The 19,846-nt window shown below is 38.0% G+C and overlaps 1 protein-coding gene across 1 annotated transcript in view; it reads left to right on the top strand.

The window, feature by feature from the left end:
• Positions 1-18,212, top strand: part of matn4 (matrilin 4) — a 39,802-nt gene extending 21,590 nt beyond the window's left edge. Inside the window, 7 exon segments of the mRNA XM_062997178.1 lie at positions 4,618-4,740; positions 6,778-6,900; positions 11,577-11,699; positions 11,830-12,243; positions 13,940-14,092; positions 14,793-14,897; positions 17,974-18,212. Of these exon segments, the coding sequence (XP_062853248.1) occupies positions 4,618-4,740; positions 6,778-6,900; positions 11,577-11,699; positions 11,830-12,243; positions 13,940-14,092; positions 14,793-14,897; positions 17,974-18,032 (1,100 nt within the window). The 3' untranslated portion in view covers positions 18,033-18,212.
• Positions 18,213-19,846: the final 1,634 nt, after the last annotated feature.

Genomic DNA, 19,846 nt, shown 5'->3' with positions numbered 1-19,846 from the left:
TGTAGCCGCTCAGCCTCAGCCGGAAGGCAGAGCCGAGATTCGATCTGATGTATTCGAGATCTCAGCTTTGGTGAACAGCATGTGTTTTACCGCTGCGCCACCTGAGCGGCGTATTTAGTTTATTGATTTATTTGTATCCTTTACCTTACAGAGCAGTCAGCGTGACAGTCTGATCTCATTCTCTCACTTGCTTTGCTGGCTTTAACTCCTTTTCTTTCAGCTTGTGTAACTGTTCTTGTTTCTGTTGGCACTTGGGTCCAGAATCATTGTGGTGATGAGTCACTAATTCGGTCTTTCCTCACCACCTATTACAGAAAGACTCAGCTAAATATGGACCCAGCAGAACTGGACTGAGTTGATGAGATGAAACAGCCTTTTATTTGCGTTGTTTTTTTTGCATTGTTACAGTAGCAAGAATGGCAATAGTTTAGAAATTTAAATCAAAGTGGTCCATCCCAGGACTTCCCATCCTGCTCCTTGGTAGAGGGAGCCTTAGTAGAGAACATGATCCTCACAGTGCTTCCTGTCTTCTCAAAATGAGAAAGGGGTCTTTGCAGAAGATAGATGATTGTGTCATCCACCCCAATACCTGTCTGGTAGGCAAATTGAAGCAGATCCATTGCTGGTTTTTACCATTGGGTAAAAATAAGTAAAACAAGCCTTTCAATAGCCTTCATCAGGGGGAAGGTCAATGCCACTGGTCTGTATCCATTTAAGCCAATAGGGGGTGCAGAGTTTGGAATAGAAACTACACATAATGTCTTCCAGAGGACTGGCACTCTCTCATGTTTTAAGCTTAGGTTGAACATGTCCTGAACTATCCCACACAGGTGGTCTGCACAGTGTTTTAGATTCCCAGGGTTGATGCTGTCCGGACCTGCAGCCTTTCTCACTTTCATCTTCCTCAGTTCCCTCCTCACTTGTTCTGTGGTAAAGGACAGATGAGATCAGTACTGGATGCTGGTTTGCCCATCCAGAAACCACTCCTGAGATTGTTCTGCTGCAGCTGGTCCTCCATCCTCTTTCTGTAGCGAACACTGCTTTCCCCAATGTTCTTTTTTAACTCCTTTTGTACACTCCTCATTTACTTCTTGTTTTATGATTTAAAGGTCCTCTTCTTCTTACCTAAACTATGAGATCTGGAATAATCCAGGTCTTGTATTTGGAAAAAGCACTGTACTGTTTTTTTTTAGATGTTACATGTTCTTCACAAATATATTAATATAGTCTGTTACACAGTTTGTGAGGCTGTCGACATCCTTACCATGCGTTTCAGGAAAAACACTTAGTCTGTTGTATTAAGCAGTCTTTCAGAGTCTCGTAAGCCTCATCAGACCAGCTCCTCTATTTTGGCTGGGTGCCTATGAACAACTGGTTTGTAAACAGGCAGAAGATGCACCAAGTTAAGTTATGGTCAGACTTGCCCAGTGGGAGCAGGGGTGATGTGTTATATGCCTCCTTGTTGTTGGCATAAAACAACTCCAGTGTTTTATTGTCTTTTGTATGGCATGTTACATATTGCTTGAAACTCGGAAGCATGGAGGACAACGAAGCATGATGATCTCCAGAGATTAGGATGAGAGACTGGGAATGCTGTGTCTGCAGTCTTCTTGTGACTGTGTGAGTGGATGACGTCACAGGCTGTGTTTGTGTCAGCAGAGTGTGGAACGTAGGCAGTTATAATGATAGCATGCAATGATTCTGTAGGTCATTGATTCTCAATGATTCTCAATAATTCTCTATCTTTTGTCGAATCTGGAGCCCTAGAGCACAACCCCCAATGGCCCAACATCCCGAGGACCATCCTGACTAACAACACCACCAACCCCCCATCCCCCATTCAGGGATGGTCATTCCCTCTTTTTATGGTGAACTAATTTCTGGAATAGTGTGTTTTGGGATTTAAAAGGAACTGATACGTGATGTTTGGAAAATATGCGTCTCAATTGTTCTGCTACTCCGGCCAGCTATGGAATCACCACTGGTTTGTGCTTAGACAGCAGCATTTACCCAGGGCCTTCTTGATATGAGATTTCTCTCTTTCCTTGGCTGTTAGGTTAGTGGGGATGCTGTTAGCTCGGTGGTGCAGCATTCTGATGACTCCTGGTTTGTGCTTCAATAGATGAGAGTCAAACCTTAAATACTAGTCCGTATGTGTCAATTTGCTATACATATCTACTTTCAAATGTCCCCATCTCAGATTGTAATTTCACAATCTGAGAAGGCTAAACTGTTGTTCTTGCATCTTCTTATTGAACTTGATATGTTTGTCCACTGAGTTGATGTGGTCCTGTATGGTAGGTGTAGCTTATATGAATGTACATATCAGATCAATTTACCTATTGCTTTTTGAGTGTATACACCAAGTAAAACAGAAGGTAAATGATTGCAGCCTAGAATTCACTTAGGTAAAAAGGTTACATTTAATGGTAACATGCTTTAATTGTATTTTGTATGAGTATTTGCAGTGTGGCAATACTTGAGAAAATTGTGTTTTTTAAGAAATTAAATTCGAACTCTTAATTCTTTTGAGCCTATATTTAACTGACAAATTATCAAGTTGGTTTCACAGACAAACTTACTGGTATTTTGAAAATCTAAACACATTTGCCTGCAACAAGGTTAAACAGTTAGAACAAGTGCCATGTTTACCACTGTGCTACATCACCTTTCTTATTAAAACATTTTTATTGTTTGGGAACTAAGGATTGTTGCAAGAGACAGATCTGGACAGCAGGCAGGCTAGTCAAGTAACACACTATATGTCTACAAAGCCACACTGTTGTAGCATATGTAGAATGAGGCCTGGCATTGTCTTGCTAAAATGGTCCCTAGCTCAGTGCTCTTAACTAGTGTTCTTAGCTTAGTCTGTAGCTTAGTCAATTGAATGATGAGCAATCATGCATAGTGACCAGTAGCCCTCACTTCAATAATCATTAAGATTTTCAGAGGCTTATTAAAACACTATATGCTACCTCCGTACCACCACTGACTCACTCCAATTTATAAACCATCCAAAAAGGTTTACCAAGGACCCTGTCTCTCACCCACAGTGACAGAAACAAAGGGAAATGTGAAACTGCTGATTATAGACTGCAGCTCAGCTTTCAATACCATAGCCCCACATACACTGGCCTCTAAGTTCAGGAACCTCAGACTGAATGCCCCCCTCTGTGACTGGATTTTAGACATTCTCACAGGCAGATCCCATGTAATGAGAGTGGGCCAATTCACCCCCAACACCATCATGCAACACAAGGCACATGTTGTCTCCCAAACCCCTGTTCAATCCCTTTCTACACAGAAATATGTGTGTCCTCGCATAGCTCCACTATTGGGATATTTAGGGAAAATGCAGTAATGATGTGATCTTAAACAGGCTGAGTCTTTGAGGAGCAAAGATGGGAAGAGGATCTCCAGTTTGTCAACAAATGCCGGAGAAAATTATTGAAATGTTCTAAGAAAGATTGGAAGGGATTTACAAATGTCTTTGCAGAAATTTCAGTGCATAAAGGGCAAGGGTGCAAGCCTAAGCTGAACACCCATGATCTCTAATTCCTCAGATAGCACTGCATCAAGAACCATCATTCATTAATAGCTGATATAACCAAATGGACAAGGGATTACTTTGGCAAACTTTTGTCAGTCACTACAATTTAGAGGTACATTTACAAATACCACCTAAAACTTTACTGTGCAAAAAAGAAGCTTTGTGTTAACTATGTCCAGAGGCAGCATCAAGTTCTCTGGGCTTGGAGTCATCTGTGATGGACCATTACACAGTGGAAACATGTATTGTGGTCAGATAAATCAGTATTTCAGATCTTTAAAAAAAAAAAAAAAAAAATTAAAGCTGTATGCTCTGAACCAAAGACGAATGTAACCACCATGTAACCAACCATCACCTGGGTCTGTCATGGTACAGGGTTGTGTCAGTGCCCTTGGCAGAGGTATTTTACATTTCTCTGGTCGCAGCATTTAATGCAGAAAAATTAATATTGTGAAATGATTCAGGAAATCTAGAGAAATCACAGTTCATGTAGTGCAAGGCCTGAATCCACCATCATGGTACTGTCCTAAATATAACGACATGGGCCTACGAGTACTTGCTGTCATTTAAAACAGTAAATAAATGTATTCTTTTATTGTCTGTTTTACCACTGCTTTATTAAATTCACTGAGCAATGGGTAAGAAAACACCAAGGACAGATCACCAGTCCATTACAGGGCAAACACACACCTAGGGCAATCTTAGTAGCTCCATGCAACCTGACTGTATGTCTTTGGACTGTGGGAGAAAACCAAAGCTCCTGGAGGAAACTGCAGTCCAGATCTGTCACCTATTGAAAATGTATGGTACATCATAAAGAGGAGAATCAGACAATGGCAACCATGTATTAAGCCTTTTATTAAGCAAGGATGGGCTCTTGCAAAACTGCAACAATAATATCCTCAATTCCCAAATTATTAAAAAGTGTAATTAATAGGAAATATGATGTATGATGTTGACTGTGATTTAAGTAATATTGTTTAATAACTCTGAAGTGCAGTTCATTAGTGAACAACTTGTCCTTTTTTAGTATGCTATGTCCTAAAGGTCTAAATTTTTTCTTTCAGTGATTGACTATTGCTCACTTGGAAACCATGGCTGTGATCAAGAATGTGTGGGTGTATTAAATGGATTCTACTGCCGCTGCAACAAGGGATACACACTTCAGAAAGATGAAAAGACTTGCCAGAGTATGTTTTTGTCTTTAGTTTTTGGTTAAGCAATTTCTCATATTGGTTGCAATCGTGTCAGATAGGGATTCTAACAGCGTCTTGACATTCTCAGGACTTGAGAGTCCTGACAGTTTTAGCCTACTCTTGTAACGAGTATTGAGGCGAGAGGTGAAGCCCTGTACCTGCAAGTATTGAAAGGGAACACAAGTGTAGGTGCTTAAACAAGGTAGAATAATTCTGTGGTAAAATGAGGAAAACTGATCTCTGTGTAGGAGGAAGAAAACCAAACTACTCCACAGGTGGGGAGTCTAGCCGACCAAACCTAGATCAGGCTCTTTGTTGGAGATAAACTTTTCCCCCTATAGGAAGAAACCTGAGTCGGCGTCGTAGTAAATCTGCTAGGACTAAAACCCTAGACTTGCTTTATAAAATGCTGATTTATAGTGTATTATAACAGTTTAAAAAGCATGAATATAGCAATTCAACTAAAAGAATAAAAAGGTAAGAATCGAATTAAAAAGCTAATACTTAAGAGAATGAATAAATGTATAACATTACAGTACTTGTCACTTAAAACAGTAAATACATTTTATACACAATAAATACATTACATTCATTGTCTGTTTTACCACCACTTTATCAAATTCACCGAGCTAATGGTAGGAAACACCCAGGACAGGTCACCAATCCATCACAGGGTAAACACACACACACACACACACACACACATACACACACACCTAGGGCAATCTTAGTAGCCAATTAACCTGACTGTATGTCTTTGGGCTGTGGGTAGAAAACCAGAGCTCCTGGAGGAAACCCATGCGGACATTGGGAAAACATGCAAAATCAACACAGAAATGACCTAGATCACTCTATCTGGAAATCGAACCCAGGACCTTCTTGCTGTGAGGTGACAGTGCTAAGCACCGGGCCACCATGCCAACCACACAGTCAAGCAAAGGAATCTTGTAAGCAAAGAGAAAGCCATACAGCAATTCTGTGCAGAAAGGGTTTTAGCTCTTCTTAGATCGACCGAAAGACAGTGGAACCATGTGCTTTTGTCCAATGTTTGTTTGTTTATTAGGATTTTAATGTCATGTTCTACACTTTTAGCTACATTCATTACACAAGATTCATCAGTTCACAAGGTTATATCAAACACAATCAGGGACAATTTTGTATCTCCAATTCACCTCGCTTGCATGTCTTTGGACTGTGGGAGAAAACCAGAGCTCCCGGAGGAAACCCATGTGGACATGGGGAGAACATGCAAAATCCACACAGAAATGACCTAGATCACTTCACTTGGAAATCGAACCCAGGACCTTCTTGCTGTGAGGTGACAGTGCTAAGCCACCATGGCACCATGCCACCCACACAGTCAAGCAATGAATCCTTGTAAGCAAAGAGAAAGCCATACAGCAATTCTATGCAGAAAGGGTCCTAGCTCTTCTTAGATCAACCAAAAGACAGTGGAAACTGTTTATGCTATTGTGCTATCGTCCAATGAATCTACATTCAGCTTGCATTTTGGAAAGACAATCATTATGCTCTCCGTGCCAAAATAAAACTGTCAAGCTGTCTTCAGTGCAAGCTTCAAAAGCCATCAACATAAAAATGCATATTGATGTTTATGATGTTTTTTTTTTTCCTGGAAAGACCATGATTATTTTATGAAGACAATGCCAGGCCTCATTTTGCAAGCATGATAACAGAGTGGCTCCAGAGAGTGTGTGTGCTTGACTGGCCTGGCTGCAGTCCAGATCTGTCACCTATTGAAATATATGGTGCATCATGAAGAGGAGAATCAGATAATAGCAACATTGTATTAAGCCTTTTATTAAGCAAGAATGGGCACTTTCAAGAAAGTCAACTTGAAAAACTGCATCAATTAGTATCCTCATTTCTTGAATGATTAAAAAATGTAATTAATAGGAAATATGATGTGTGATGTTTACTGTGATTAAAGTAATAGTGTTTGATAACTTTGAAGTGCAGTTCATTATTGTGTAACTAGTACAATGTCCTAAAGGTCTACATTTTTTGTTTTAGTGATTGACTATTGCTCATTTGGAAATCATGGCTGTGATCAAGTATGTGTGGGCATATTAAATGGATTCTACTGCCGCTGCAATGAGGGATACACACTTCAGAAAGATGAAAAGACTTGTCAGAGTATGTATTTTTTTTTCTTCAGTTTTTGGTTAAGCAACTTCTCATATTGTTTCACTCAAGTCAGATAAGGATTTTACCAGTGCCTTTCTCTTCACATCACATCATGTGAAGGCGAGGCTTCATTAAGAACTATAGCACCATTACTATCAGGCCATGACTCTGTCTGGAAAAGAAGGTCAATACTGTATTGTTTGATTAACTGTGCAATAATAAAAGATTTGTTAGTCAGTGAGTGGACATTCAGTACAGCTGCTTTAAGAACCTGATGGTATGGTGTGGCAGCTATTTATGATTATCTACTAACAACTATTTGAACACTTTAATTAAATTTTGGTGATCAGAACCCCCCCATTTATTTCCTATGGCCATGCCACTGGGTGCCAATGATGACAGGAATGTTTTGTATAGCAGCATAGTTTTTTAGCATGTCTGATCTGCAATGCCCTAAGTTTACACTACACAACTTTTAAAGTGGCCAGATCGCTGTACAGTCGCACTACACAACTTGATCTCTTGTAATCCAGAGTCTGTTAAGTTGTTGTGGTTTTCACACTACATGATCTATCACCAGGAGGAGTCTGTCTGGTCTCCCAAACTAGGTTTTGTCATAAAAACACATGCGAAGATTGACAAGGGTATAGTTATGCCATATGTTAGACATGTTTTTTTCCTTTCAGAAATGGTTGTCAGCAAAAAGTGAGCAATCCAAGTTGTGTATGCATGGATATGTAGTGAAAAATTAAGGAGGAAAAAGAAGTTTTTGGGTGAATCGCAGCAATGCAATGTTGGTATAATGCTTTGGCATTGATGAGTTACAAATACTGTAAAGCTTGTGTGTATGCTGTTGTATTCTGATAGAAACTGTATTTTTTCTGTAACCATGGTTGTTGACATTTACAACTTCTTCCCCGGGTTTCCCCTTACCCTGTATCTTGCATTCTCATTGGCTGTAGTTTGACACACTTTTCACACTAAAGGATTTTGAGTCATTGACAGGTCCAGATCTTTAGCATGCTAGATATTTAGCAAGCCGCTCAGATCAAGACATTCACACATAGTGATCGAGGACCAATTTTCGAGCCACGAGCAAATGCCTACTTGCAGACTAACTGGCGATCTGTCTGGGAGCAAAAATTAGGGCAAAATTGTGTAGTGTGAACTTGGCATTAGATGCACTTGGGATAACAATTTCTCTATAAAGCACCGACAGTCCAGTTTTCTCAACAGCTTAACATTCTAATTGTTTACTGCATCCAAAAGCTTCAATCTTCAAGCCTTCATGCTTATTCCATAAAGCAAATTAGTTCCAGTTGTGTGTGAGTGAAGATCATCAGCTTTTAACAGTTCTCCACTATTCACTATATACACTAGGTCCAGAAAATCCAGCATTAAAAACCTGCTTCGGTATTTCTGACTGTTGTCTGTAAACGTCACTAGATCCGACATACACAATTATTTTCTCCACGGATGGATGGCCACGGAATTGCTGATTTTTTCCAGATGGTTGGGCCCTCGATGTACATTGTTAGAGCGCTGACAGTTAAAATGGCGAGTATCATTTTGTCTGTTCACGGTGGACCGACTATATGAACTACGAGGCTGCACATAATTAATAACTATATCACAGGGCACAGTAGGCCACGCTGCGGAAGTTGGCTGTTCAGCTTGCAGTGATTTTTAGCGAATACATTGTCTCATATTTGTCTAGTAGTAAAATAGACTGCTTAGGTGGGAAGAGCTTGCACCTATTATTCTTCTTTCCATGAACACGGTCATGATCATTTCTCACCAGCCCACGGGTCAAGGATAGAATTAGCTTTGGTTTGGCCCCCAATGTATCCCAGTCGCTAAACAGTGTGATGTCTTTGCTGAATCATTTCAATGGGACAGTTTTGTCAACATTGCCACTGGGTACTAATGATGACAGGAATGTTTTGTATAGCAGCATAGTTTTCAGTATGTCAGATCTGCACTGTGTTTTATCCACAGTAGTGTAGTGTTCCATGTAGTAGTCATTGTGGTTTTCACACAACATGATCTATCACCAGGAGGATTTGCACAAGAGTCTGTCTGGTCTCCCAAATCACGTTTTGTCATGAAAACACATGCGAAGATTGACAAGGGGTATAGTGATACCATGTGTGAGACGAATTTTTTTCTTCCAAAAATGGTCATCAGCAAAAAGTGAGCAATCCAAGTTGTTTGTGCTTTAATATGTAGAGAAAAAGCAAGGAGGGAAAAGAAACGATTCTGGGTAAATCGCAGCAAGCAGGGATAATCTCTTTTGCAGAGAGAGTTGGAAGTATACCTGTGGCTAAACAGCATGATGTCTTCACTGAATCCATTCCATGGGATCCCAATATTTGCTGTTGTCTCTGTTGTCTGTAGTCAGTTGTATAGCGTCAGTTGTAAATCCTGTCCTGAAGTTTGGCTACTCTTTGAGATAGTTTCTGGTATTTCAAACAGCAGGCAGTGTGGGAGAGACATTATAATAAAAGTCGATTATTGTATAAAATTACTTCCCCAGTACTTTGAGTCACTGAAGCCAATCCAGCTGGCTCCTCTTTGATAAAAAATAAAAAAACTGATTTTGAATTCTTGTATCTTCTTCCTTGTGTTGTGAGAGTGTAGTAAGGTGAGTGAGGTTGTGTAGTGAGGTATAACTATGCATGCACAAATGTATTACCAGTTCAATGTACAGAAAACTAGACAACATTTACCTCAGGAAGTACTGACAAAAATCAATAAGTAAGAAAATCTAAAAATCCAGAAGAAAAGAAAGCAATTAAAAGATAAAACAAATAGAAATAGATTAGAGCAAAGCAGAGAGATTTGCTTATCCAGACTGGTACAATTGTAATTCTGGCACCACACGCCAGCAGAAAACTGGAATGGAGCCTTACATCACAGTTTTCACAGAAAACCACATTTGTCAACTGAGGAGCTGACAAATTAGTGAGAGAGAAATTTGGTCTTGTGTATCCCACTGTTATCTTAAAACGTGGGAGTGTCAGGTCTGACATAAAGTACAAAAAGTAAAGTGTAGTCATGTAACATTTATTCATATATATATATATATATATATATATATATATATATATATATATACTGTATATATATATATTGATTTATAATTGTATTACTTAACCAATAACCAATAGAGCAAATGCTTTAAATGGTCTAGACCATAATACATTTTAATTAAACACTAATCTAAATTAAATGATTCATAAGTAGACCTGTCACTTTCTGCAACATTTGACCAGCAACCAGTTTTTTAATCATCTATGGTCCACTAACAAAATAGTCTAGCACACTATAATCAACAGGTAAGTTAATGCAACTAAGTAGTAATTAGGGTAGTATAAGCACATAGATACAAGGTTTAATACAGTCAGGTTACAATATGCAACTAAGTAAAGAAGTTGGCCAAATGCTGACAATTTAACTCAAATCCAAACTTGCTGTTAGTTCAATGCTTTAAACTTGACCAGGTGCTATGAGTGTGAATAACAACATAACTTGGAAATCTTCCAGAACTGGAAAACTTCCAAGCTCTGTCTGAGTGCAATATGAACCGCGAACGTAACCGACTTGTGAATCAGCAAGCTGCACAGAACTGGCATTACCAAATATTAAACAATGAAAATCAATATAAAAATACAATAAAACCCACACTCTACTGTTACTTCTTTATTGTTTTCTTATGCTTCTTAATTGTGGAGGTGCTTGATCTTGGAATACCATATTCCTTAGCAAGTTCAGTAAGGGTGCATTCACATGAGAAGTGGCAAAATCACTTCTGCACTGGCCGTGACGTTATTTCCTATTGAGTGTAGCGATAAACATTTTAGACTCTCACGGAAAAACTGATTCTCACAATTTCTCAAGAGCTATAACACAAGTTTAAAAGTGAAACAGGAGGAAAATCCAGCTAAACACAGATACATGTAGATGCTTTCAGAATGGATTTCACAGATATTCCACACAAATGCAGATTTGTCTCATATTTGTACTTTGATGACGTTTAACCTCACCACTCAAGCCAGACGCTGAACAAAGCAGCAGTCACACACACGTCGAGTTTAAGGGTACAAAGGGACGAAGGGCGTCAAGTTTAAAAGATTTCGAGTTCAGGGGACGTCGAGTTACAAGGTACCACTGTACATATTACAGTTACTCTGCTGCTTGCAACATCCCCATGCTGGCTGTGGAGGGCTGCATATCAGCAGCCAATTGCTCTGACACATGTGAAGTGAAATCTCAGAGAGAGAGAAATGCTTAATATGTTTCTTCACTATTTGTGCCAGTGCCACAACAAAAGTTGCTGTTGCAGTAACAGTAAGGAGAAACCTTATCTGACCTTCCATGTCTCACAGTCATCTCTGTCTGTTAAGACCCAGCCAGGCCAGTAGCACCGCTGGAACTCAGAAGCTTAAACTATCTACAGTGGTTGTTTGGCATATTGGACTACTTTACCACCAGACTTGATAAACACCTGACCTGGCTCTGTGTTTTTCAAATGCTGTTTTCTGAATCTTATATTATAAATGTCATTTGATGTAATTGTTTTAACAATTCTTTTCTCCATATATTTAAACCTTATTTGCAAAATAAGAACAATTAAACATGAACTATTGCTTGTTTAAATCAGTTGTATCTTTGTGTTTTTGCAGCAGATAACCTGTGTAATGTAATAGAGCATGGCTGTGAGTACCAGTGTGTGAGTACACCAGGATCATACCATTGTATCTGCCCTGAAGGTCATCTTCTACAGGAAGATGAGAAGAGCTGTGGAAGTATGCATTTTTATTTGAATAACATTGTGTTTAAGGTGGTTTAAATAGACACTTCTAGAGTAATAAAAATTAATATAAATACACCATAATACACCACTGTTTATCTTATTAAATACACCCTCACTTTTAGGCTGCAGATCATCCAACATAGATTTGGTCCTTCTGATCGATGGCTCCAAGAGTGTCCGGCCACAGAACTTTGAACTTGTCAAGCAATTTGTTAACCAAATTGTGGACCAGTTAGATATCTCGGCTCATGGTACACGCGTGGGTCTTGTTCAGTACTCCAGCCGGGTGAGGGCTGAGTTTCCACTCAACATGTATAAGAGCAAAGATGAGATCAAGGCAGCTGTGATGAAAGTATCATACATGGAAAAGGGAACCATGACAGGGCTGGCAATGAAGCACATGGTGGAGAACAGTTTCTCAGAGGCAGAGGGTGCACGTGCTGCCTCAAAAAACATCCCCAGGATCGGGTTGGTTTTTACTGATGGACGTTCTCAGGATGGCATAACAGAGTGGGCCAAGAAGGCTAAGGATGCAGGTAAGCTCAGACAAAGAACTGACTAACACTCAGGTGTGTGAATTATCATTGATTTGTGGCGGGGAGGTTACTTACTTTTTATAAAAATCAAACTGAATAAAATGAAATTTTAAGCATGTAAATTCTGTTAAGCTGATTAAAGATTATATACATAATACTATGTATTCAATTCAAAATGCGAAACAGAAGCATTTTCACTTGTACCCTTAGGCTTAGGCTTTATTTATTTATTAGGATTTTAACATGTTTTGCACACTTTGGTTACTTTCATAACAGAAATGGTAGTTACTCGTTACACAAGGTTCATGAGTTCACAAGTTTAATGTCAAACACAGTCATTGACAATTTTGTATCTCCAATTCACCTCACTTGCATGTCTTTGGCCTGTGGGAGGAAACCGGAGCTCCCGGAGGAAGCCCATGCAGACACGGGGAGAACATGTAAACTCCACACAGAAAGGATCCAGAAAGAACCCAGGACCTTCTTGCTGTGAGGCAACAGTGTTACCCACTGAGCCACCGTGCCGCCCCTTTAGGCTTCAACAATGGTTTCTCTAAATATTACTTTCAGAATCTTTTATTTTTATCAATCTTGGCAACAGACCACTGTTTCATTTACTATGTTCTGGGTGAAGTCCAACTGACACTTTGTTTTCACAAACAAGAAATTAGGAGGCCATGCCACACATGTATATGGCATTAAAATTCACCACAAATTCAAAATCTAAGTTGCTTAATAACAATTTTTGTCCCAGCAAACCGACAATAAATTTAAATTAATGGCAAAAAACAACATTTTGGTTAGAGCAAAAAGCATTAAAGAAATTCTGTAAAATACATTAATACAGAAATGAGGTTAATGGGTGACAAGTTGGTTCAGAAGGCAGTATTGGTGCCACACAGATCCAGAATCCTGGGGACCTGGGTATGATTTGTCTTTTGTTTTTCCTCTACTGTTCTTCTATTACCTACCAAAATGCTAGTGGGTAACCACTAGCTAGTGGGTTGTTTCCTTTAGCTCATTTATTGGCATAAATGAGTCAATAGGTGAATGTAAAATAACCTGTAATGAATTAGCACTAGACTTAAATTCTTCACCCAGTCTAGACTCACAGAAAACCTGATCAGAGTTAAGTGGTTAAAAGATGACTGATAAACAACAATCCCAAAAGTAAAAATACATGATTACAATTTACATTTATGGCATTTAGCAGACACTTTTATCCAAAGCAACTTGCAGTTGTTAAGTCACTTGCTCAAGGGCCTAACAGTGGCAACCAGTGGCTTGAACCGGCAACCTCCAGATTACTGGTCTAGTAGACCAGTATACTGTACTGTAGTAGACCAGTATACTGTGTACATGGTATACTGTGTCTAGTACCTTAACCACTAGACTACAGCTGCCATTTATCAAAAAGGTATATAAATACCTTTTACCTTTATTTTTTATTTTGTAAATATTCTTCACAAAGCAGACACTGTGTTAGTATGAAAATCATGTAGTGGTTTGGAAAGAAATCAGTTTTTACCTAAATAGAGAAAAATCTACCCTGGATATGTTCTTCACTAAGAAACATTCAGATATCTTTACTTACCTGCTACATGTTGCTTCAGATAATAGAAATGTGGTCGTCCACATAATGTTTTGGTCTGTGTTGAGTGTTAAAGAGCTTCTGTGCATATGTGCTGTGTAACAGGCATCACTATGTATGCTGTTGGTGTGGGCAAAGCTGTGGAGGATGAGCTGAGAGAGATCGCCTCTGAACCAGTGGACAAGCACTTCTTCTACACTTCTGACTTTACTGCCATCAATCAGATTGCAGAGAACCTTAAACTCAATGTCTGTCCTGGTATGAAAATAAACATATTAATATACGTATAACAATATAAACTAAGCATGGTATACTGTGTAAAGTAAAGAGCACTGCAGGATGGTAAATGTCCTGATACTTTTTAGCATGTAGATTCATCAGTTCAACTGGGCACTAGGGTGGGGCATCAGTAAATTGTGCTAGCCCACCATCACTGCAATTCAAGGTTTAAATCCCCAGTAGTTCTTTAGGCCGACCAGGCATTGACATACAGATATAATTGGCTATCTCGCACACAGGGGAATGGCCAAGGCCCCATGAGAGACTGGTACTGTATTACTTCCAGTAATTCCAAGGAAATTAGACCCACCATGACCCTGACCAGGATTCAACGGTAGTAAAACAGTATCTGAAAATGAAATTAGTTCTGCTAATAAATTGTTTTGTAGCACCATCTGGAGGACACTGGGGGAATATTTTATGTGAGCTAGGTCAAGCAGGTTTCAGTTTAATATTTTATATTTTTTTCTTCTCTTTATTTATCTTTTAATTCCTTTTTTTTTATCTTTTCTTCACTCTTTCCTTCTTTCCTTTTTTCCCCTTTCCCCCTTTTTCTTTTTTTTTTTTTGGATTTTTTTTATTCATATAATCATCTATTCTTTCCTGTATTTGTTTATAATGTTTTATTTTCCTTTTTTCTTCTTTTTTGGCCTTTTATTTCTTGCCTGTGTGTTTGCAGAGGAGAGTCAGGGGAAAACTGAGGTGAAGGATCCTTGTGTATGTGAAAGCCTGGTGGAGTTTCAACAGGCTACCATGAGCAGTCTGAACAAGCTTAACCAAAAATATATCCTTTACAACTCTATTTTTTTTACTTTTGATTCAAACTCTAACCAGGTAACTCATTAGAATACATATTTTTATTGACATTCTGGTAAGCTGTAAGGCACCCTAGAAACCACAGAAATTAAAATACTCAGTAATAATTCTGTTAGAATTACAATACATTTATTATTATAACCAATTTGATTCAACCTTGGACTCGAATATTGTGATGAAAGGCTTTTATCAGACATTATTTTAAGAATAGAGAAATGGCTCAGTGATGGATTGGCTTCCTGCCTGGGGTGTGTTACTGTATTGTGATTCTGGGGAAACTGGACCCACTACGACCCTGATCAGGATAAAGTGGTGGTAAAACATAAAAAAAAAAAAAATATCGATTACAGTCGACCCTTGACTTATGAACTTAATTGGTTTCAAAGGGCTGTTCTTAAGTCAAAATGTTTGTATGTTTAAACCTATTTTTCCCATAAGAAATAATGTAAATAGAATTAATCTGTGCCAGACCTCCCAAACCCCCCCTTATCTAACCTTTCTAATGTCTTAAAGGGTCTTTTTTGTTATAAATACAAGTATATTTTCCCTTAAATCTTAAATTATAGAATAGACATTACTGTAATAAACAATAATTAACAACAATACACAGTAGTACTGTACTGTACATAAAAAAACACACATCACATTTCAGTACAGTACATGTGCTGTATCATACACCATAATACATTTTCTTCTCTTTTATAAAATGTATCTTACCAGAAACAACAATAACTCATATTTCTCCTTTATTTCAATAGTGTTGTATTTTGTAGGTGTAATTGCACGAAAGAAAGAATAGTTTACTGAGCCGAATTCCTTCTTCTCTCTCTCACTCACTGTCCCTTCTGTCTGATACACAGTGACAGCTACTGGCAGGAGTAATTATACAACAACAAATGTAATGTTTCTCAGCTCTGCACTCTCTGTGCACCTTATTTGGGGACATTTTAATATTGAAAACACCAGAAAACACTGTCCACTGTCCGAATGTTCGCTCACTGTATATATATATAGAGAGAGAGAGATGCTCAGAGTCAACTTGTTCGTGACGTCACGTGTTTCGCGAATTTCGGTTCGCAATCCGAAATTTGTTTGTACGTTAAGTTGAAAAAGATCGTTCGTAACCTGAAATGTTCATATGGTAAACCGATCGTAACTCAAGGGTCCACTGTATATGATTTTTTAAGTTGATTATTTATGTGAGAAGTAGACATTATTTACAGTTTTTACATGTATAATTCTTAGTTAATTTGCAGGAAAAAAAATTTATTTTTTATTTTAAATACTGCTTTCCAATCATTTTACTTTAGCAAACAATTGAGGATGTGTTGTTTTCACTATAAAAATCAACAAAACATGATTTGACCAAATGACCATGATACTGGTAAAATCACAAAATTGGAACTCATGAATCTCTTATATGGAAAGGGAGTTGTTTTTTTTGCAGTTACATTATTGTTTTTTTAGTGTTAGACAAAAGCTGTAGGAATGTTTGAAGAAAGAAAAGCAACTAGGACTGTTGTTTGCTGTTTGCTTTTTAATTCCAAAAAGCTGGGACAGAAAGTGAAATGCAAATTTAAATTGCAAAACAAAGCATTGACCTCTATGTTTACTTTGACCTTTAAATATGCGGTTTACAAATTATTACAAATACAAGATAATTACCATGATGCCTGTAACATGTTGGGATGAAACAAATTAAAATTATGAATGTTGGAAGCTGTTAAAATTCTGGAAAAAGCCAGAATCAGGAAAAGCCCAAAACTATTACAGAACGCCTCTAACCTTCAGTCTCTAAGATATCACTGCATTAAAAACAGGCATGTTTCTGTGACTGCTAATAACAAATGGGCTAAGGATAATTTGAAAAACCTTTGTCAATAAACACAGTACGTCACTTCACTATACAGCCAGGAGCCCTATGTGAACACCTAAAAACTCTGTCCACATTTATGACTCAAGCTCAGCTTGCAATTTCCATTTGCATAACTGCAATAATAACAACCCCAAATCTGTAAAAAAGTTGGGACAGTATAATAAATTCCTGGTATGGAGTTGTATCAATGCCCTTGGCAAAGGTAATTTACACTTAATTTACACAAACGGGTACTAGACTGACCTGCCTGCAGCCCTAAAACTGTACTGTTTTACACTCTAAGACAGGGGTGCCCAATATGTCGATCTTGATCGACCAGTGCAACCTTCTGACATTTATATGAAGTCAGGGGCCTCTGCTGGACACTTTTGGAACTTGCTGGCTGAGGAAAAATATCTAAACATAAGAAAATGTACCACATATTTGACAGAATTTTTGGATCAACCTACGTGTGTGAATCACATGAAAATAATTAAGTCTAAATATTGGTCCACCCTTACTGGTGAACACTTGGAAGCTGCTTAAGAATTGGCATCAGCTGCTACCGTCCAGACTGCATTAACCTGTCTGACACCATTTAGTGCAAATCATCAGAATAAGGTTAGTGGGATTTTTCAGTTGCTTGCCCTGTAGTGCTAAATATCAATATAGGCAGCTTAAGTGCATTTGAAAGAGATTCAAAGCTTTTTCGAAAAATGATGAGGCCAACCTTTTTAATGAGTAGATCATGATGACCTGTTGAATGAAATAGTAGATCTCAAGCCCCGACAGTATGGGCACCCCTGCTTTAAGACATGTTTGCAGGAAGAATGGGACAACACCTGAAACAATTTGCTTGCCATTCTTCGTGTCAAAACATCTTTTAAGAGTTGAGAAAGTAAATGCTTTACTGTCCCCAAATTTTTGTAGAATGTTTTGCAGGTCTGAAATACAGGAATAGATGTATATTAACAAATTAAATGAAGGTGACCTGACAAAACATGAAATATCTTGGGTTTTTACTGTCTTCATGTCAAAGTAAATAGTGATGTAAACGGAGTGTGTTGTATTTACAAAATATAATTTAGTTTGTCAGTAAACAGAAAATATTTCTTTGGACTTTTGTCAGTTAAATAAAGGTTTAAGATAATTAACTGCAATGGCTATTCTGAATCCTTAACTGTCTTACTATCAGCAATGACTGCACGATTGGAGCATCTGGAGGAGCAGCTACTTGCAAAGAAATAAAATTGTTTAATGGTCTTAAAGGGTTGAGTTTTTTTTTTTTTTTTAAAGCAGGACTGGACCTGAAAAGATCTCAAAATTGTTTTGCAAGTATAAGAGATGGAAATAAATCATATCTACATCTGCAAGTATAAAATATAACAATGCATTGTGTTTACATTAACCTGGCATTGCATCCGATTGAAATAAGTAAACTGCCATGTTAGATACAATATTTATTGTACCTTGTTTATACTTTATCTCATTCATATGAAAACAAGTGCATTATATTGGCACAGCTGTACAGTGTACCGTATATCTGGTCAGCTCAATTTCAGCTCAAAGTTCTTATATGTGTTATATGTTATACGTTATAAAGAAAGCATAGACAAAATAAATGGATAAGAAGTGATATCTACATTATATTAATGTTTTGCTCACATGTTATGAAGTATATGTTTAATTATTCTTGGTTTGTATCTGAATGTTGAAGTTAATGACTGATGGTTTGCTGTTTGGTTTTAAACAATAAAGGTAATGTTTATATGACTACAGTCTGTTTATTACAATATACATAGATCTGCAAAATGTTTGTATAGGCTTATTCCAAAAGCCATCAGCTCTCTTAAAGATTCATCTTGTTGATTAATAAGTGAAAGTTGTGTTTTATCACAGGGTCAACATTTGTTTCTTTTCTCCTTTTTAATAGTTTATGATAAAATACAATGAATTACAATGATATTATACAAAGTGTAATATTCTAATACACCACTGTTGGAGTCCCAGCAGTGGCTCTGGCCTGGCCAGGTGCTTAACAGCCACGACTTTGTCTAAGGGAGAGCAAGGTAGATGAAGAACAGGAATAAAAGGGCTTAGTGTGTTCCTACATATTTTCTGAGGCTCTGTCTATTCTCTATCTATTGCTGGTCAGTGTAAAGATGCAACCGACAGCTGTATATGTGTCATATGAGGCACATGCTAGCTTGCATCCCTCCTCACAACCGACCTCAACCAGCAAGGGCTTCATGCAATATGCAAAAAAGGCCAATTATGGCAGCATACAAAACAAATTTAGTTTTTTGCTCTAATTTGTGTGCATGATACCATTTGTATAGCTTATAGTGTAACGCCTATGAATTTAAAATGGGCTAAAGAATTCCAGGACTGATTCCTCGACCAAGCATTGGGTTCTTGGAAGAGTTCTTAGAATCATTGCCTTGCTGCAAACGCCTTGGTATTTCTGTGAATTCATGATGCCAGTTACACTGACAGTTTGAGAGAAAGCTGAGAGAAACATCCACACGTTATTACTGACCCATATTCAAGCTTGATCGTGGGTATAGTATTCTTCTGGTTGAAAGCCTCATATTTTAGTCCAGAGAAATATGTCCCAGAACTGAGCAGGCCTATCAAAATTCATTCTGGCAAATTCCAGTTAAATCTTACTGTGCTTCTTGGTCAAAAGAGGTGTGTGTCATGGACTCTCGCCATAAAGTTGGCTTTTGGTTTGTAAGTAATTTTCTTATGGTTGCCACTGACATGATTGTCCCAGACTTTTTTAAGTTGTCCTGTAATTCGTTTACAGTTACATGAGGGGTTTCTTTGTTAATAGGATTGCTAAGTTCTCAGGAAATTTAAATCTTATTGCTCTTTTGATTAATCTTTCTCCTTTCTTAGCTTCTGTGACAGCTACTTAGTTTTCACCATGGTTGCAACACACCTCGATCACGTCTCTGGGTGGTGTTTATAAAACACATCATTTCAGAAGCGCTAAAGGGTAGTTTTTAAGTTCTGAATGGTTTAATCATGTTGTAACCCAACTTTAGGTCATGCTGACT

Source organism: Trichomycterus rosablanca, chromosome 6, assembly GCF_030014385.1.
Source record: "Trichomycterus rosablanca isolate fTriRos1 chromosome 6, fTriRos1.hap1, whole genome shotgun sequence".
Classification (NCBI taxonomy): Eukaryota; Metazoa; Chordata; class Actinopteri; order Siluriformes; family Trichomycteridae; genus Trichomycterus; species Trichomycterus rosablanca.
The sequence above is the reverse complement of the archived record's forward strand: the minus strand, read 5'-3'. Positions and strand labels throughout refer to the sequence as shown.